We start from the raw sequence: 21,691 nt of genomic DNA, 5'->3' as shown, positions 1-21,691 counted from the left end.
GGGCACTGCCGTGCCCCCAGATAAACATTATTTGTTTTCTAAGATCGTTTTTTCAGGCACAGAAATGATTTTCATTTGAATTTTGCATTGCAAAAAATAAATGCTTCTTGTTTTGTTTCATAGGATTATGAACTGAAGTTGTTGATTTTATAAGTACAAATTTAAAAGACTGTTTTGTTATAACCTAACTGTGTAGATTATTAATAAGAGTTTAATACTTAAGTACTTTCAGATACTTAGGTACATAAATAGGTACAGCAATAAGTCAGAGTTAGACTGTGATTACTTTATTATTAAAAATAGTTTCATAATTTGATTTAGTACAAATAGTACCAAAAATTACAATTAATACCAAAACATATAATTAAAAGTGATTTTATTTTCCATAAATACGTATTTTATACATTATTATCAAAACTAAAAACCACTAAATACTAGGCCCTAAGTAACGTTAAAATCCGGCCGGATCCGGACGGATCCGGCCGGATTAGCATCAATCCGGTGAAATCCGGCCGGATTGAAAATGATACCGGATTGCAATCCCTAAACGGAACGAGTAAAATCAGTAAAGTGTACACCTTTACAGTTTCATTTATTGTTTTAGATGCCAAGGCTTAAGGCTTTTGGAGCAATATCCCGTAAAAAACTTCGTGCCAATAGATTTATTGCAGGACAGAAAAGCCAGTAAGTATTTTGATTATTGTAAATATGTTTTTTTATCGTGACCATTTATTATCACCTTATCCTTTTTACACAGAATTCAGAGAGGTATTCGCGATACGCGCAATACACTCAAAGAGCGTTTGGAAGGATATAATGACCAACCCGGTTGTAGTACTTCTTCTTATAATAATAATTTCGAAACCTCTAATGTAAGTTTTAATATATTTTATTCTTGTAGTTGTTGTAGCCTCGTGGTCACAAGCGCGACTACTGAGCATGAGATCTCAGGTTCGATTCCCGGGTCGGATGAAAACTCCATATGAAATTTCTCAGTAGTGGCCCGGAGTTTGGAAGTTGGAAGTATGATACCCCCGTGCCTCTGAAAGCACGTTAAGCCGTTGGTCCTGCGCCTGCTCTCTCTCTCTGATCGTTTCTGATTTCCATCCCATCTGACTATGAGAGTACGCCTATGCCTGCGTCTGCGCACACACTTGTGCACTATAAATGTCCCGCGCAGTCAGCTAATCTCCGCTGAGATTAGTCGCCGTGACCAGAAACGGTCAGGAGGACTATTATATTTTATTGTGTTAGGATTTAGTTTGTGAAAAATACACTTATAATAACAATTTACAAATGTGTATGCTTGCATTGTTTTAGGATACAAACAATGAAGAAATAGAACCGTTCCAAATTTCAGGAAGAAGGGTCATAGAAATTGATTATTTTATAAAACAGCTTCAAGAAATCGGAAGCCACAGTTCTATGTTTAGTTGTAATTTAAGTACTGTTGAACTTTTGCATGAAAAAAGGATTGGACTTAGCTCAGTTTTTAATATGAAGTGCCAAATGTGTGCCAAAAAATTTGTGTTGAAATCGTCCAAAGATTCAGAAAAGAGAATGAATGTGAATGAGGAAGTTGTGGCGGGAATAATGACTATTGGTGGTGGAGTTACACAGCTAAATACAGTTCTTTGTCACATAAATATACCACCTATGTCGATACGATTGTATCAAAACACACACAATACCATAAGTCAATGGTGGAAAGAAACTGCCAAGCATTCTATGAAAGAGGCTGGCATAATAGAAAAAAATCATGCTCTTTGTATTGGAAGCGTACATAATACTGGAATACCAATGATCTCTGTATCGGGTGATGCATGCTGGTCAAAGCGATCGTATGGGACCAACTACAGTGCGTCTTCCGGAGTTGGTGCAATTGTGGGGATTTATTCTAAGAAAGTTCTCTACTACGGAGTGAAAAATAAGATTTGTAGTATCTGTTCACGGGCCAATTCTAACAAAGTACAAGCACCGAACCATACCTGTTTCAAAAATTTTCATGGTCCTTCTACTGCGATGGAAGCAGTTATTATAACAGAAGGCTTCAAAAAATCTATCGAAAATCATGGACTCATTTACAACCAGTACATCGCAGATGGTGATTCGAGCACGTATGCCAGCATCCGGAACTCAAGGCCATATAATGATGTGACAGTAGGTAAAATTGAATGTAAAAATCATTTACTAAGGAATTACTGCAAAGGACTTCTATCTATAGCTAATAATACTACCTACCACACAAGGGCCCGAAAAATTATAAAAGAAAATTATTTACGGATACGCTGGGGTATTGATAGCAGTATTAAATATTGGACCACTAAAGATATTGCATTTGAAGAAAAAGTAAAAATGATAAAACAAGATATTTTAAATGGCCCATACCACATATTCGGTGATCACTCCAAATGTGCATCATACTTTTGCAATGATCAAATAAAGAAACGCAATGAAAATATTGTACCAGAACTGTCAGCATACGGCGTTTTTCAAAAAGTTGAAGAGTTGGCTCATCGTCTTTCTTTACACACGTCTTTTGCTTACAATCAAACTAACAACACCGTAGAAAGCTTCAACGCAAGAGTTGCAAAGTTTGTCGGAGGCAAAAGGGTAAATTTTTCCCAACGAGGTTCTTACCTTGCTCGTTGTGCCGCAGCCGTCGTAACTTACAACACAGGTACCCTGCAGTCAGCGGTACACAAATTCATTTTTGACACCGAAGCAAATCCAGAAATAGTTCGGTTGGAACAAATGCGGCGGAAACGAAATGAGGCAAGGATAGAGAGAAACACGAAAAAGAAGAAAATAATAAGACCAACAACATATAAAAAAGATGCGTATTATGGTGAAAGTTGTCAAAAAGTCGATATGGAAGATGAGCAATTTAAAGAAGCCAAAGAAAACTTTTTGAAGGCATTGGAATTGTCAGAGCTCGAAAAAAACACCCTCGAAAAAGACACAATTCTTCAAAGTGGAAGTCCACTATGGTTGGAAACACGAAGGAAACTTCTAACCGCGTCTTGGTTTGCTACAGTATGCAAACGGCGGCCAACGACAGAGTGTGGTCCGCTGATCAAACAAATACTATATGGAAAAGACCTTAGCAATGTTCCGTCCATAAAACATGGCCGAACAAATGAACAAACTGCCATCAGAGAGCTTGAAAATGCGTTGAACACGCATATAGAACAGTGTGGATTATTTATAGACAAAGAATTTCCATTTCTAGGAGCAAGCCCTGATGGAAAATGTGAGCTTGGCATAATTGAAGTGAAATGTCCATCAACGGCATACGGAATGGAGCCAGACGATGCAATTGCGCAAAAAAAAGTTGATTTTTGGTTACCTATGAATAATGATAAATTTAAAATAAATAAAAAACACAAATGGTATTACCAAATACAAGGGCAGCTGCGTATTACTGGGCAAGACAGGTGCGTGTTTGCCATATGGACGGGCCCCGGCAAATTAAAGTTCGAGTTTGTAGAAAAGGACTCTCAATTTTGGAAAGAGAAAATGGAAGCCCATCTCATTCGATTTTATAAAAATTGTCTTCTTCCGGAATTAATTGACCCAAGACAGGCAAGAAATATGAATTTACGGGCTCATTCCTCGCATATTCAAACAAATATCGTGAAAATAAAGAATTGATGTTTAATTTATTTTATGTATTTTCTTTGTTTGTTCCACCCAGGTCTTGTCACGTTCGTTACCATAATTGTTTTTTTTTATCTTGGCGACCCCGAAAACCATTGATATAAAACCATAATAAAATATACAATGTGATAGGGGTGAGACTTCTAACCCGTTAAGGCTGAGTTCTACATCTAATTTTATCGACAAAAGTCGGGGGTCGAAGGGGTCGAATCCCCTCCCTCTTAAAATTATGGCAATTTAAATATTTTTTTTACTTTTTTTATATCAAAGGTTGTATGCGTCGTAGAAACAAAAAAAAACGACAAACGGTAGCTAATAACCTTGGCTAACTAATTCATTACTTTTTTCAAATGTTTGATAATGTTTTGGTGAGAAAAAAAATCATTTGTGAATTATTTTTACCGAAAAAATCACAATTTTTCAATATTTTCAATTATTGGTTCAACCCCCCATATTATTTTTTTTTTGTCGATAAAATTAGATGTAGTACTCAGCCTTAACGGGTTAGAAGTCCCACCCCTATCACATTGTAGATTAAAAAAACTTAAAAACATGTTTTTGTGATGAACCGAACAAAATAATTTTAATATTAATACTAACAGTAGGCGGAAAATTGTTATGAGAATAATTAGTATAAAAGATATGGCGAAAAAGTGCTCATCACGCTAAATATCTTTTCTTGAAAGTATATTCAAATCTCTTCAGGTTCGGCTGGGCTGGAGTCCATGTCAGGGATTCTACATCCTCGATTTTCGTATGGCGCTAAAATGTGCTCATCACGCTGACCAACTTTTCTTAAGATAGTATATTCATATCTCTTCAGGTTCATCTGGGCTGTTAAGTGTCCACGTCAGGGATTCCTGACCCTCGATTAATTTCTACGAGGTATTAATTTGCCACCGGTCCTTGATAAGTCTACAAAGTTTGAACGAAATCGGTCCGTTTAAAATGGGTAAAAATCGAGTTGGAAGAGGTCGGTTACATAGAAACATACAAACAAACACACATACATACATCCTTTACATATGAAACTAAATAAAAGCATGTAAAAAGTTAGTTTTGCGTTGGCACCATTTGATTTTTGATTTCGAACGCTTACTTTCCGAAAACTATGAAAATGACACCAATCGAATAATCCGAGCCCAAATTCGGCACTGAACGGAATTGAACAACAGATAACACAAAACATTTGAGTCTACGCACGCACTAAACAAAATAAAAATATTAAAAAAGAAAGTAAGAAAATATTCAAACTTTCAAAGTATCAAGTTCATTTTGTCATAATTTCCGCAGCTATCCGTGCGTATGTGTGTATTGTCGAGAGTCGTGTCAATGTAGTGATGCGATTCGATACCTGTCAATTATGAGAACGCGTCCTTAATTATAACATTTTATGGTTCTATCTTTTGTAGTTTAGGCAGCGTACGCAAAATAAGTAACTTCTTTGGTTGATTTTTTTTCAGTTTGTATCCGAAAAATCCAAATATTTTACGGAACCCTATTTTTTTCCAAAATAAAATATAGCCTATGTTACTCATGGATAATGTAGCTTTCGAATGGTGAAAGAATTTTTAAAATCGGTCCAGTAGTTTTTGAGCCTATTCATTACAACCAAACAAACAAAGTTTTCCTCTTTATAATATTAGTGTAGACAAAGTTTTCCTCTTTATAATATTAGTGTAGATATATTGCCAGAAAAGCTCTAATTAATACCAAAAAGATACTTACTCGCTGCACAAGTATAGGAACCTTGTAAAGCCATTTGTATTTGTGTGCTGTGATGGGTACATTATAGAGATTCTAGGCCCCTATCCAGCGACAACATCAGATGCTGAGATTATGAGAAACTAATTTAGCGAAGAAACGCAGCCACTATTATATTATCCTCCAGAACGAAAATATCGTTTTCATTCAATGAAAACTATGTTTTCATCAAACGACAGTACCACTGTTGGAATCATGCAATTACCGTGTCCATATTCCATTGAGTTTAGAAGAGGGTGAAACCCAGTTATCTACACTAGCAGCTAATAAAACACGGGCTGTGACAATTTGTCGATAGGTGGTTGAAGCAGTTAATCGCATTTTTAAAGAACAATTTAAAATATTTCGCCATGAGTTTTTTAATAGAGCTCCAGCCCACTTAATGACAGATTTTTCAATAACTGCTGCTATAATAAATAAGTTTCATACTCGATATACGGACAGACGTTACACAGATCTTAGAAGTGATACATCAGAGAATGTTTTTAAATAACACGTTAGCTGATATTATCAATAACAATAACTATAACAGAAGGAGAGCTCACTTTATAAATATAAATGTCGATTCCAACAATGTTACTAATTTCCCTCAGCTTAGTTTTGAAGATCTCATATTAATCTCATGTGGTACGTATCAACTAAAACAAGCTCGTTCATACTTTGGAGAGCATATACGGTTTGATGATTCCTATACAGTGAAGTAAAAACACTATACGGTGAAGTGTGCAGAGAAACCCATATCAGTAACCTACGGGAAGAGTTGTCTCTCTGAAAATATATGACTACTGAAAGGAAAATTTCAAAGTCGCCATGTAAGGGCCTATGCACACCACGTTTTTTAAACGCGCCGTCGACGCGCGTTTTGGAAACTTGTGTCGCCGGTGCGTTTTTCTCCTGCACATCAGTTTGTTGTCGTTTGTATCGATAAAAACGCGCGACACCGGCGCGTTTGTCGCGTCACCGAAGTGTGAATCTACGCTAGTAGCAATCGAGCGATTTGGAGCCTTTCGACACGGAAAACTTCATAACTGAAATTCAAACCCGGCCAATATTGAGGAATTCACGATTGCCGGATTATCCGAATAAAGTACTAAAGAAAAATGCTTGGGAACAAATATGTATATATTGGGAACAAATAATTATTTTGTGTTTAATTACAATGTACAAGCACCGTAAATGAGAAACTTACAAAATAAATACTAAATAACAGAAGCAACACATTGTGGTTTATTTACATCCTAAATTAATAAGATACAGTCTTATAAAACGACGACTATTGTTTATTGAAATATCGGATTTTGAATATGAAACTATGGATCGACTACAATTTGAATTTAAAATACTGCCGGCGAGTGACGAAAAGCAAATGTCTAGTGTATAACGTCAATCATCACAAATGAAGATATTTCTTAACCTCTAGGGTGGTGAGTTCCATCGTTCAACACTGGACTACGAGGACTGCACTGCACTAAAATCGGGAACGGATATTTCCATTGTTCCTGTCATATTAAAATCTTATTAATTGAAAACTCCGTAATTTTATACCATTATTGAATACCATTTATTTATTTATTTAATCAAAGATTCTCGGTTCTGTTTATACTTATTATACTCTTTGGTCTTGTCAAACAAGTTTAGTCGTTGAGAAAATGGAAACTTAACTTATTAACTCGAGAAAATTTAAGAGTAATGATTTATTGTGACCTTCAAAGTGGTTTAACATAAAAACAGTGTGTTGGCCGGTTGCTTTCTGCTGATGCAGCCTCATGCAATACCACAATTTATCACAGTGATGATCCCGTCAAGGTCGTCTAAAAACTGTAGTCACCCAAAAAAACGCTGGATATATGCGTACGAAACCGAAACATATAACCAGTCACGAGTTTGGGTATTCGAAAATGAGTTAAAGGCAACAAAAATCGTTCATTCACGAAGTGTTGCAAAAAAAAACATGGTGGCCACCTTTGTCTCCAAAACCGGTCATGTTGCGACTATTCCTCGTGAGGAACAAAGAACGGTTAATTCAAAATGGTATAGTATTGGGGATACACACAGTGCTGAATTCCTCGCAGTGATCCCCGGGCAACGCTGTGTCTGACCACCATAACAGAGTGGCAGACCGCTCGTTGCGCACTCACCCTGCCAACGAGTAGCATCGGGACACAGGCTGTCTTTGACTGCAACTGCCGAGATCGTAATCTGGGACGAGACCATGGTCATGGTTTCTGAACGGGATGAGGGTCTTGGCTTGGTCGCCCGGACCGCGAGGAAGATAACCTCTATAAAAAAATCCTATATCAAGTTCTGGTGCGCGGCGAGGGTATGCATGGCTGAGGTGTTGTGTCAGTCGTGATCGCACCCCCAGCTAGGGAACCGGTGGGCCCTCTAGTTGGGTACTAAATGTACACTTGCCTAGGGACAGGGGGCACTCCCTAGGTGGACCTTTTATATCCCCCATTCTCGTGGGAATCTTATGGATAATACTAATAATAAAAAACCAAATGATGACGATAAGGAGGTGAAAAGCTCGAATTCGAGCAAGAATAGTTCGTGCTCAGGCACGAAAGGAAGGACAACACGATCGCAGTTTAAGCGACCCGCTACACCAAAGGGAGGAGTAGCAAGTGACAGTGGCGAGTCTGATTGCTCGCAAATGTCATCGGTCTCCTATATGTCGACGACGTCAGTAACGGCCCGGGCACGGAAGCGTACCCGAACGACGGCTGCCAAGGCTGCAGTAGAAATCCTGCCTGAATCGGATAAAGACGCTTTGGAGAGGCTCGCCAAAGAGAATGACGACTTACGATCTCAGGTCGCTAGTCTCAATGAAGCTGTCGCTGGATTAAAAAACCAACTGCACCTGTTATCCCAACAGGGAGCAGCACAAAAGTCGCAAGCTTCCAGCTTGTCACAGCCTGCTAGTCTCCCACCAGATATAGAGGCTCAGCTTCGACGCTCCATCGCCATAGAGGTTGGTGTTATGATGGATGCAAAGCTAGCCGCTTTAGAGGGCAGACTACTGCCAGAGAAGTCACTTCGCCCAGCTCTCGCGTCAGATGCCAGGAGACTTGTAGCTTCAGAGTCAGTCCAGACAGAGATGATAGCCGAAAAAGCGCAAAAGAAGAAAAGGAAGAACAAGAAAAATAATGCAGCTAAGCCTTTGGTAACCGCAGTACAACCAGCACAGGTATCCACTTCGGTTTCAAAGGACGGTCGACTGGGAACAGCACATTCCCAGGATACCACCACATGGTTGTTAGTGGTGGGACGAAAGTCTAAAAAGGCAAATGCCCCGCAACCAGCGGCTTCATCCGCATCAGTTGCACAGGCCAAGTTATTAAAAAAACTGCCAGTTAAACTGCCCAAAGTTCCTGCATCAGCAGCTATCACTGTAAGTGTAAGAGAGGATGCAACCGTAGGTGTTGGCCGGTTGCTTTCTGCTGATGCAGCCTCATGCAATACCACAATTTATCACAGTGACGATCCCGTCAAGGTCGTCTAAAAACTGTAGTCACCCAAAAAAAACGCTGATGCTTGTGCGTAAGCTGCGTTGAGGCTGCGCGAAATTCAGGCAACTTTAGACATGAGTCAAATACAAATAATCTTGCATGAACAATTAGGTGTAAAAAGTATTTTTCCTGATGGATGGCTCGCTTTACTCTATGCGTCAGAACTCTCGAAAGATTCTACGCAGGATCCTCAAACGCTGTACACAACATTTGTATCAGATGACATACTCTGGATATATGCGTACGAAACCGAAACATATAACCAGTCACGAGTTTGGGTATTCGAAAATGAGTTAAAGGCAACACAAAACGTTCATTCACGAAGTGTTGCAAAAAAAAAACATGGTGGCCACCTTTGTCTCCAAAACCGACCATGTTGCGACTATTCCTCGTGAGGAACAAAGAACGGTTAATTCAAAATGGTATAGTATTGGGGATCCCCCCACAGTGCTGAATTCCTCGCAGTGATCCCCGGGCAACGCTGTGTCTGACCACCGTAACAGAGTGGCAGACCGCTCGTTGCGCACTCACCCTGCCAACGAGTAGCATCGGGACACAGGCTGTCTTTGACTGCAACCGCCGAGATCGTAATCTGGGACGAGACCACGGTCATGGTTTCTGAACGGGACGAGGGTCTTGGCTTGGTCGCCCGGACCGCGAGGAAGATAACCTCTATAAAAAATCCTCCAATAATGTTGCCAAATGTTGTTAAATGTTCCCAAACTTAAAAAAGTGGCTTGGTGGAAAGAGATTTGAGTCCAATGATGAAATCATTTCACAAAGTAATGCTCATTTTAATGACTTCGAGAAATCATATTTTTGGAAGGGATAAAAATATAGGAGAATCTTTGGATACAGTGTGTGGATCTCAAAGGAGAGTATGTTGAAAAAAAAAAGTAATTTAAAAAACTAAAAAACCCGACTGCGTTTCTTTATAATATTAAAATGAAAAAACCCTAAAACAAGAAAGTCATCGTAAAATTTAAGCAGTCGGGACCCATTCTAAATATAAAGACTTTGTGAGGCACATACGGCTCTCTCTAAAATATCCGTAATCCTGTATTTTATTCAAAAATTCACGGACTTATTGACCCGCCCTCGTATTTTCTTTACAAATTGGTTTTATTGTCCCGTTAGTTTTGACGTATTGTAGTTACATTGTTCCTACATATACAGGGTTAAAGGGTAAGTCGACCTAAATCCTTTAAGACGTGATAGTTTACATCATTCCTGACTGATTTGACCATGGGACCCCATATCCCAAACTTAACCGTTTTCAAATTATCGGCATTTTAACTTTTTTGATAAAATTTCCCATTTTTTTGGCTATTTCTCCCTTGTTTTGTCTTTGGTGGCTAAATTTTGTTTTGTTTTTGCTTTTTTGTGTAGTAGATTAGTTGCTTTATTATTTTAAAAACTAAAACTGTAAATAACTGTACCAACTGAGTCGTAGCAGACGATCGAATGTTAGAAAAAAGAAATAAATTTGTGATAAGTTGTTTTTCTTTGTGAGATATTTAAAAAAAAGTCTACGACAACTGTGCTGCAAATGTGCGTTAAAATATCTACAATTCTTCAGCTTTCTGATAAGGTATAACATGATAGGGAATAATTTGAATTCTTTGCCAAAACATCGATGAAGTACTACAAGGTAGTAATAAGAATATCGATATTTAAGCTTCAAATTTAACTTGAGTCAGATAACAAAATAAAACAAACTGGTTCACTTCACTTCAGAAGGAGTGTCAGGGAGTGGCTTTTTTTTGAGTGGGGAAAATCATCCAATGACTTCTCCCACCTTGGGCGTGGCGAGAGGGAGTGTCAGACTCTTACTGACTAAAAACCACCCTGTTCCTTCTCCTGCTTTTCGAGCCGGAGCCCCGGTAAACCCGCTAGGCAGTCCGCAGCTCCGGATCAGGCATCAGCCCTACTGGGCCCCATCTGTGGTGGTCTGATGGCTCTTTGAGGAGCGCGCGGAACGCGACGCGCCGCACGCACGGGTCTGGTTCTGTTCGGGCGGTGAGCTACCCTTGCTCGCCGTCCGCAGGCCCGCACTGGACACTAATTATCCCAATAAGTGGATCGGGAGAGGCGGACCTGTACCGTGGCCAGCTAGAAGTCCAGACCTGACCCCTATGGATTTTTATGTGTGGCACATGAAAAGTTTGGTGTATAATGAACCGAACCCAATACAAAATATTGATGTTTTGAGACAAAAAATAATTGATGCCGCTAATGAAATAAGAAGAGGTTTAACGACTGGTGTGGTAAAAAGTGGCCTACGACACAGAATGCATGTATGTGTGCGAAACAGGGGCGGACATGTGGAACATGTACTGTAAAAATAAATAATAAACCTCATTTGTTACCTATTTCGATTGTTTTATTTTGTTATCTGACTCAAGTTAAATTTGAAGCTTAAATATCGATATTCTTATTACTACCTATTCTAAATATGAAGACTTAATGAGGGCACATACTTACGGCTGGCTTTTAAGAATGGGTCCCGACTGCTTACATTTTACGATGACTTTCTTGTTTTAGGGATTTTTCATTTAAATATTATAAAGAAACGCAGTCGGGTTTTTTAGTTTTTTAAATTACCTTTTTTATTTTATGGTCTTTTAGTTTTATTATTTTTATATTTTGATATATATCTAGTGTCACTCTCACAGTAAATACGAATCAAACGGAAATCCATCGAGTCGTTCAGGCTAGAGAGTGAGAAATATTCGAATTTGGCGCCAAAAATCCGCCATTTTGTTTTTTTTTTATTTTGATATATCCGGTGTCACTTTCACAGTAAATGCGAATCTAACGACACCTCTCAACCCAAAATCCATCAAGCCGTTTAGGCTGCAGGGCGTGCCAAACAATTATACATACATACATACATACATACATACATACATACATACTCTCGAAAAACATAACCCTCCTTCTGGCGCAGTCGGGTAAATAGTGTATCAGAGATATTGTAAAAAACTTTTTTTTAAAAGAGTAACGATGGAGTTTCTTCCTCGTTCTTCTCCATTCGAAGCTACACTTTGAAACGAGCGCCTAGCTTCACTGACAGACAGACTGACGGACAATTCAATTTGACGTTTCAAAAGTGCCTTATTTAGGATTAATTGAAATAAATGCTTTGACTTTGACTTTGAATAATTCGTGCTCAGGCACGAAAGGAAGGACAACACGGTCGCAGTTTAAGCGACCCGCTACACCAAAGGGGGGCAAGTGACAGTGGCGAGTCTGATTGCTCCCAAATGTCGTCGGTCTCCTATATATCGACGGCGTCAGTAACGGCACCGGCACGGAAGCGTACCCGAACGACGGCTGCCCAGGCTGCAGTAGAAATCCTGCCTGAATCGAATAAAGACGCTTTGGAGAAGATAATGACGATTTACGATCTCAGGTCGCTAGTCTCAATGAAGCTGTCGCTGGATTAAAAAACCAACTGAACCTGTTATCCCAACATGGAGCAGCACAAAAGTCGCAAGCTTCCAGCTTGTCACAGCCTGCTAGTGTCCCACCAGATATACAGGCTCAGCTTCGACGCTCCATCGCCATAGAGGTTGGTGTTATGATGGATGCAAAGCTAGCCGCTTTAGACGGCAGACTACTGCCAGAGAAGTCACTTCGCCCAGCTCTCGCTTCTGATGCCAGGAGACTTGTAGCTTCAGAGTCCGTCCAGACAGAGACGAGTAACCGCAGTACAACCAGCATAGGTATCCACTTCGGTATCAAAAGACGGTCGACTGGGAACAGCAAATTCCCAGGATACCACCACATGGTCGTTAGTGGTGGGACGAAAGTCTAAAAAGGCAAATGCCCCGCAACCAGCGGCTTCATCCGCACCAGTTGCACAGGCCAAGTTATTAAAAAAACTGCCAGTTAAACTGCCCAAAGTTCCTGCTTCAGCAGCTATCACTGTACATGTAAGAGAGGAAGCAACCGTAGGTCTTGGAAAAGTACTTGCTGAGGCCAGGAGACGAATCAGTTTGTCAGAATTCGGTATCACTAGTGATAAATGCCGTGAGAAACGTGCTGCTGATGGAGGGATTGTTCTTATGATCTCAGGTGAGGATGCTGCTTCCAAAGCCGACCGTCTCGCAAGTCGTATGCGGGACGTTCTTGGGGAATTTGACGTACAAATTGGACGTCCGACTAAAATGGCTGAGGCAAGGGTTATGGACCTGAACGACGCTGTAACCCCAGAGGAGGTGGCAGCGGCTATTGCTATGGCGGGCGGATGTTCCAAGGAAGATATTAAAATTGGTGAAATCCGACGTCCCTCATCTTCCTTGGGACACGTATGGGTTCGTGGCCCTCTGGTGGCAATGAAAAAACTGGCGTCTGACAAGCGCATGCCATTAGGTTGGACGTCAGTTAGAGTCGAAGTACTGGAACCACGTCGCATGATGTGCTACCGTTGCCTTGAACCGGGACACGTCAGGCGTATGTGTACCAGTTCTGCGGACCGGAGCTCCCAATGCTATGCTTGCGGTGGTACTCACAAAGCTCGTGAGTGTACCTCGCCCACTTTAAAGTGTCCGGTATGCTCTGACCAGGGCCGCCCTGCAAACCACCGTCTCGGAGGGAAACAATGTAACCCCCAAAAGAAACGGTCGCAAAAGAATTTGCAAGTGACGTCAGCTGCACCTCTAACTGTTAGCACCCCAGAGGAAATGGACCAGCCCTGAAAGTCCTGCAGAGCAACCTGAACCACTGCCGTAGTGCGCAGAATTTATTCCTGCAAACTGTCGCGGAGTGGTCGGTTGCATTGGCGGTGGTGGCAGAGCCCTATGGTCTTGCGTGCGGCGCGTCGCGTTCCGCGCGCGCCTCAAAGAGCCATCAGACCACCACAGATGGGGCCCAGCAGGGCTGATGCCTGATCCGGAGCTGCGGACTACCTAGCGGGTTTACCGGAGCTCCGGGTCGAAAAGCAGGAAAAGGAACGGGGTGGTTTTTAGTCAGTAAGAGTCTGACACTCCCTCTCGCCTTGCCCAAGGCGGGAGAAGTCATTGGACGATTTTCCCCCCTCAAAAAAAAAAAAAAATGGTCTCCTGGATCATCCTCGCTGGTTCCGCGATACCGTAGACTCGGTTGCAGTTTACTGGGCTGGCGTGAGTGGCGGGCCTTACCGTGCCATGATAGATAGAGGGCAGGGAATGGGCATTGTTCAAAAAAAATTACCATGTGTTTTTATTGAATTTTTTGATAATATAGACCATTTAAAGAAACTAATTTGAATATTTTGATAAAAGGATCAGAAACCACTTCAAAAATATTTTTTTAAGATTTTCCACTTTTTGATATGGGTGACGTCATCTTATGGACAGAACGATAGTATCTGTGCCATAGTGTGGTTGCATTAAAAAAGTACAACTGTCAATAATAGCTGTCTGAATAGAACTGTCAATAATAATAACCTTAATATAGGCTGTAAACAATAAAACCTGTGATAAAACGTAATTTAACATATGATTTGGACAATAATGGGACTGACAATATCAGAGGAGTATATTACTTCTGTGATACTTACATTAAAATGATCTTCGCGACAATACATAGTATAAACTTTGTAATATTTCGCACCAGCTTCTCGACACCACTTCTATCGTAAGTCTTCCCTATTGCGAACGAAGATTTTGTTTGGACTATTTTTACAATTACTGCTGCAACTTGGAACAAAGCACTTTCTGTATTTCATTTTCACTTTATGCAGAAGAAACTTAGAATTTGAAACTTTGTATTTTTTGTAAACAAAACCGAAACAAACTGACATGACATTTATATTTGACAGTTGTCGGTTTGATTCAAAACTTTTTAATTTTTGAAACATGAGGCAACGATCCTAATGTATACCTCCTTTTATGACGCAATTTGAAGGACAAGCTAGGTCAACCGAATTTTAACGAAATATCAATAAATAATAAATATTTTAAATTTTTAATTAGTCCATAATGATTAGTAAGTCTATTCCTCGAAATGGTTTTTCAATTACGAAATTTTATAAATTATGAACAATGCCCATTGTGGTTGTTGAGTGGGGACCAATAGCCGTGGTGGGATGTTACGTGTCTCCAAACATCTCACTTCTTGATTTTGAGAGATACCTGGATGGGGTAGCTAATTGTATTAGGTACAAGTGCTCACCCCGTCCAGTACTAATCCTGGGTGATTTTAATGCTCACTCCAGAGCATGGGGTAACACCCGGGATAGGCCTAGGGGACACGTAATGCAGGACTGGGCGGCTTCACTCGACCTCCGACTTATGAATCGAGGATCAATTCCCACTTGTGTGCGGTGGCAAGGCGAGTCAATGGGCATTGTTAAAAAAAATACCTTGTGTTTTTATTAAATTTTTTGATAATATAGACCATTTAAAGAAACGAATGTAGCGGCGTAGCATATAAGTACTGCCATGTTGCAACGTAAACAAAGTTACAGTTTATATTTCGGATGTAATAAATTATAGGTACATATTGTTCATTCATTTTCATTGTTCATTATGTGAATACTCGCACTGTGTATCCGTCTTAGTAAGGAACAATATACATACTTTCAGTCGTCATCGGTCTTTCATTTGGTCTACACCTTAGATCACACACTACCACCCTCTAAACTAATTTGAATATTTTGATAAAAGGATCAGAAACCACTTCAAAAATATATTTTTTTAATTTTCCCTTTTTGATATGGGTGACGTCATCATAGGCACAGAACGATAGTATCTGTGCCATAGTGTAGTGCATTAAAGAAAGTAGAACTGTCAATAATAGCTGTCTAAATAGAACTGTCAATAATAATAACTTTAATATATGCTTTAAACAATAAAACGTGATAATTATAATTTAACATAATGATATGGACAATAATGGGACTGACAATACCATGGGAGTCTATTACTTCTGTGATACTTACATTAAAATGATCTTCGCGGCAATACATAGTATAAACTTTGTAACATTCCGCACAAGGTTCTCTACACCACTTCTCTCGTAAGTCTTCCCTATTGCGAACGAAGATTTTGTTTGGACTATTTTTACAATTAATGCTGCAACTTGGAACAAAGCACTTTCTGTATTCCATTTTCACTTTATGCAAAAGAAACTTGGTGCTGGAAGACAAAGAGGACATCTTGGAGGTCACATCTAAGTCCTCGAATTTGAAAGGGACCTTTTAAAAGGCCCTCAAATGCCGTGCAGCTAGTATGCATGGCATTATTGAGTCGCGGCAGCTGCAGGAGCAGGTGGATCGCCTGCAAGCTGCGGTTAGCCAGCTGCACAAAAAACTGGCTGACGCCACGGCTCCTACCCCCAAAACCTCAGCGGCAGCAGACTCCTCCTCCTACTCCCCCTCAGACCTTGAGGATATCATCCACAAGGTCAATCTGGAGGAGAGAGCCTTCACCAGAGCCTGCTTTGCAGGCATTGAGGACCGACCGGCTATTGCCGGAAAAGCGCATCCGTCCTCCACTCGCGGCGGACGGGACAAGACCATCAGTTGCAATGCCGGCACCGGTAACGGTCAACCCCAGGTCCCAAAACCCTCTAAGGGCAAAGGAAAGGGCAAAATGTCCCAGGCGGCGGCTTCACTTGCGCCCAGCACAAGTGCAGATACACAAGCAACTCCTCTGAGCAAGCAGGACGATGCTGGGGAATCTTCCGCCACCCCTCCCACAGAGGCGTGGACGGACGTGGTGAAGAGAGGGAATGGAAAGAAAAAGACCCCTAAAACCACTCCGGCTGCTCCTGCAGCTAAGAGGGCTCCTGCCGCTCCCTCAAACAAGGCGGTGAAATTAGCGGCTCCCAGGACGGTAGCGGTCACAGTGACCATCACCCTCGTGACCACCGAAAGGGGTAAAACCTACGAGTCCGTCTTGACGCAGGCTCGTGCCTACGCCGATCCCATCCAGTTGGGAATCGGACCATCACTTGCCACCGAACCCAGACCGATGCTCGAATTTTCCATTTCCCCGGGCCGTCGAGTGCAGCTTCGCAGACGTAGCAAAGGTCGCCACACCCGTCAAGTCTGTAACGTTGGAGGTCATAGATCTGGACGACTCCGTTTCCATAAGAGAAATGGTTGCGGCCATTGCAGCAGGCCCGTCAGGACTGGCCGTCGCGGCTTGGGCACAACCCGTGTGGATTGCCCAGTCACCGCAGCCAAGGCCGCCCTAAATCGAACCAAAGGACGGCTGCTGATCGGGTTCAGCTCAGCTGTGGTCCGAGCACTTGAGGAGCAACCCCTGCGCTGCTTCAAGTGCTTCGGCATTGGCCACAACCGAGAGAACTTTGCGGCAAGTCGGTCCACATGGCGGCGTGCTGTGACGCCACCACGCCACACTGTGCTGTGTGCGCTGCCAGTGGTCGCCCAGCGAACCACGTCATGGCTGAGCGGAAATGTACTCTTCCCACCAAGAAAGGTAAAATGCAGGCTCCAAAGCGACCTGCCGCTGCTAATGCCACCGCTTCCGATACCCCCGGTCACGGTCGGTGACGCGGGAGATGAGATGATCAAATAATGGGGCGCGATCATCTCATCCTACAGGCCATAACAACCACTGTAGAGCGGCCCAGGACCTGCTGGTGCAAACCATGGCAGATTGGTTGGTAGATGTATCGATAGTTGCCGAGTCCTACTCGATTCCCGACCGTTAGCTCGACGATAGGAATGGCTTAGTTGCGAATCGCAACTTGCGATTGCTGCACGATCTTCCACAGACTCCCCTCCCCTCTCGATTCTAGAGAGAGAATCGGGATACGTGGCCGTTGTGTGGGGGGACCCGGCCCTTGTGAGGGTATACTTTTCCCCAAATCGCCCTCTCCAAGACTCCGAGGATTTCCTTGGCCGTAGTCGGCAGGATAGCGCCTCGACAGGTCTCCGTGCTGGGGGACTTTAATGTGGAGAGTGGTGGAGACTCTGTCTGACCAACGATGTATACGGTTCGAAATCTCCACCCAGAGCCGACGGGGGAGCACTGCACAGTGCTCCGGTCGGGTCGATCCCTATTTCCGCGGTAGGCTCTCATCCGCCTGGACCGGGTGGCTGCAATGGAGGCCGCGTTTCTACCGTCCTGGACCTGGACGTCGACACCACGGCGTCTCAACTCAGAGGGTCTCTGACCGAAGTCTGTAAACTCCAGCATGCCTCGGTCTCGTCGCCCACCTCCAAACCGCGCCGTATATTAGTGGTCGGAGGAGCTGGCGCAACTGCGGGCAGCGTGCTTGGCCGCAAAGCGCCAGTTCACGCGGATTCGTCGCCGGCGGCATCGATGAAGTCATAGAGAACTGCTTGTACGAAGCGTACGAGGTGGCCCTCCAGTAAGCCATCGGCACCGCCAAAAACGCAGCGAGAGCCGAGCTGCTGGAGACACTGGATTGTGATCCATTCGGGAGACCATACATTGCATTTTCAAAATTCGACAACCGGGATTCTGGACTGATTTTTCGCAGGCAACCCTATACCACCATGTTCGTAATGAACTAATCTTTATTTTCATATAAATTTTATTAAATAAACAGACCGGTGCAAAATGCTTGTTGTTATTTACCTGTTTATACCTGGCAACCCAATAGTTGTGACCGGAAAAGAATAGGCAACCTAACGTTTGCATATTCTATGGGCTTCATACTTTCGATTGGTATAGAATTTGTTTAATAATCACACCGGTGAAATGTTCAAAAATATTTATTTTTTCAATAATTAATTAATCTTAGTCTGGACTGAAATTTGTTAGGCAACCCATTTGCAATATGTTTATTGAGTTGTTAACTTTAATCCTTACTAATATTATAAATGTGAAAGTAACTCTGTCTGTCTGTCTGTTACGCTTTCACGCCTAAACCAGTGAACTGATTTTGATGAAATTTGGTACAGAGATAGAATAGACCCTGAGGAATAACATAGGCTACTTTTTATTGATGATGATGAATGTTCATATGGAAATTCGTCATTTTTGAAGCTGTAACAGTGAAACTTTGTATTCAGACACTTTATTATAAACGAAAGAACATAGGGTACTTTTTATTGCTGAAAATAGGGGAGAGTGGGTAAAAAGGGGGGTATGAATGTTCATAAGGAATTTCGTCATTTTTAAAGCTGTAACAGTGAAACTTTGTATGTAGACACTTTATGATAAACGAAAGAACATAGGCGAGAATAAAAAAACACATTGTTAATTGAAGGCGTAGAATGGTTGATAGAGGAGATTAATGTTTACTTGAAAATTTGTAATTTTTGTTAATACTGTTACCTGTAGCTTCACTCGCGTTTGATTCGTACCTACCTGTTTATTTTAATCGCCAATATCCCTACTACCATACTAATATTATTAATGCGAAAGTAACCTTGTTTGTCTTGAGTTTTTTTTAGATAGTATAGGATATATTATGATTGGTTACGTTTCATCGTGATTATAAAATGATGAATCAGCGGCCGTGGTCTCTATGGAATACATATCTTTAAAAATGCTAACAGTAACATATTCTCAAGTAATTCAGATTTTACATGACATACGGCAGCATTTTGAACACCAACCACTAACACAACCACGCGGACGAAGTCGCGGGCAAAAGCTAGTATAAAATATGTTTCATTAAATAAACATCTCGGTGAAGGTCGTTCTATACCGGTATCTTAGGCGATAAGTATTATGATAAATAAATAAATATATTCTAAGGATCTCTCTTTGATAATATCATCATGTCATTCGTATGACAACGCCTATAAACATTGTCTGTATTTCTTCAATAATTGTTACGAATTATTTTAAGTTTCTATGTTTTCCTTCCCCGTATGTCAATGTGTAGACTCTTAGAAAATGCGTATAATTTAAAAAACATGTATAAGCATGTATAAAATAGTATCAGTCTCCTTTGTTAATGACAGAAATAGTCAATCCATGCGATAATTCATGCCGGAACAAATAGCTTCGGTAATAGGACAGTATCAGCTATATTTTTACATAGTTGGGACGTGCCATATACAGGGTGACTTTGAATTCGACGTATTCCTCTCGGGAGGTGATAATACAACTAATTTCCTACAAAATTAGCCCTGAGGTCCTTGGGCGGAAAGTGGCTAGTTTCTGAGATATTCAACATTTTTGGTTTTGGTAAAAATATCCCGAATTAATTACAAAAACATCAATAAATAAAAAAATACTAGTTGCCATGTAGTCGAACTACTGTGCGGCAATGGTAGGATGTCTCGGTTCCCACGTGTTATATTGGCAGGGCGATCCCACTACATGACTACATGGCATGCACAATGACCAGAACCTAACGCCGGTCGATTTTTACATGAAGTGCCTTGTTGATACAGACGGAATAGGCCGTGTATCGAAATTCTTCTCCAAAACATATTTGAAGATAATGACTAAATAAGACGCATATTCAGTCCAAGAGTGACCATCATAGAGATAAGGAAGCGTGTTCGGGCATGTATTTGTCATAGGGGAGGTCACTTTGAACAAAATTTTGCAAATTAAGATGTTTTTGAAATTGCCCCTTTTATCTTTACACTCTACTTATCATCAATTAATTCATTTATTTTTGAGAATGTTGTAATAATATTATGTTTCTGGGTAGCTAATAAACCAAGGAAGTTTTTCTAATAGTTTAAACGCATAGTGTCACATATTTTTTTTAACTAAATCCAGTTTTCTATCGACCAAATTAGTGACACGAATCAAAATTTGATAGGAAATTACTTGCTATTTTAAAACGAATGATATTTCTGCTATTATTAGTATTTATAAATGATAACTGATGTATTGACAACTGATTAAAACTAAAACTACTAAAATCCAACTAGTATTTTTTTATTTATTGGTGTTTTTGTAATTAATTCGGGATATTTTTACCAAAACCAAAAATGTTGAATATCTCAGAAATTAGCCACTTTCCGCCCAAGGACCTCAGGGCTAATTTTGTAGGAAATTAGTTGTATTATCACCTCCCGAGCGGAATACGTCGAATTCAAAGTCACCCTGTATAGCTTCTGATCTGATAATCAATTACGGTCAATTACGTATATTTCCATTTACAGAAGCTGTGCAATTAAAATTTGCATTTGTAATAACTACAATTACGGCCAAATACGGTAACAAATAGGTGGATAATACCAGGAATTTACGAACAATGTTGTTATGTCGCATAATAAGTCTATACATTAGAGTCCAATTGCCACTCCTGTTTCCAAGAGACTTACTTCCTTACTTGTGAATATTTTTTGTTCAACATTTTAATAATTTCGAAGAATATCATAACGTTATATTGTGTTAATTGATTTGCACAAACTCTTAAACAATGAAACTACATATAATGATTACTAGTGTCATGAAGTAATTTTCATTCTATTAAACCCTCCTCTCATTCTGAAAAAAAAAAAAAAAAAAATCCTCCACAACAAACAATATATAGTCCATTGAAATGTTACAATTTGAGGGCCGAATAATGCATTTTTTAGAGGACGCAATTTTATTTTTTGAACATGTTGGGGACGTCAATAGAAGCTTAACTTGAAGTTTGTGGGGTCGCCACTCTTGTCCCCCGGCCGCCATCTTGGAAAAGGGGGTGTAAACACTTTTTTTGCTATATCTCGGAAACTATGCATCGTACAAAAAAAGTTTAAATGATAATTTGCAGAAAATTATTTTGCCTACAAATATGTTTAATAACTTTTTGCTCTAAATTAACAATTAAAGAAGTTATAGGTAAAAAAGTGAAAAAAAAATATATATAAAAAA

General features: G+C 40.7%; 1 protein-coding gene across 1 annotated transcript; it reads left to right on the top strand.

Moving 5' to 3' along the window:
• The first annotated feature begins 1,118 nt into the window (after positions 1-1,118).
• LOC126912453 (uncharacterized) lies at positions 1,119-3,661 on the top strand. The gene is made up of 2 exons (XM_050704575.1): positions 1,119-1,124; positions 1,321-3,661. Exons 1-2 carry the CDS (start codon positions 1,119-1,121, stop codon positions 3,652-3,654), a joined length of 2,340 nt encoding a protein of 779 aa, XP_050560532.1. The 3' UTR covers positions 3,655-3,661.
• Positions 3,662-21,691: the final 18,030 nt, after the last annotated feature.

The sequence above is a fragment of the Spodoptera frugiperda genome, chromosome 25 (genome assembly GCF_023101765.2).
Source record: "Spodoptera frugiperda isolate SF20-4 chromosome 25, AGI-APGP_CSIRO_Sfru_2.0, whole genome shotgun sequence".
Taxonomy (NCBI): Eukaryota; Metazoa; Arthropoda; class Insecta; order Lepidoptera; family Noctuidae; genus Spodoptera; species Spodoptera frugiperda.
Note: the sequence above shows the minus strand (reverse complement) of the source record. Positions and strands in the feature narration are given on the sequence as shown.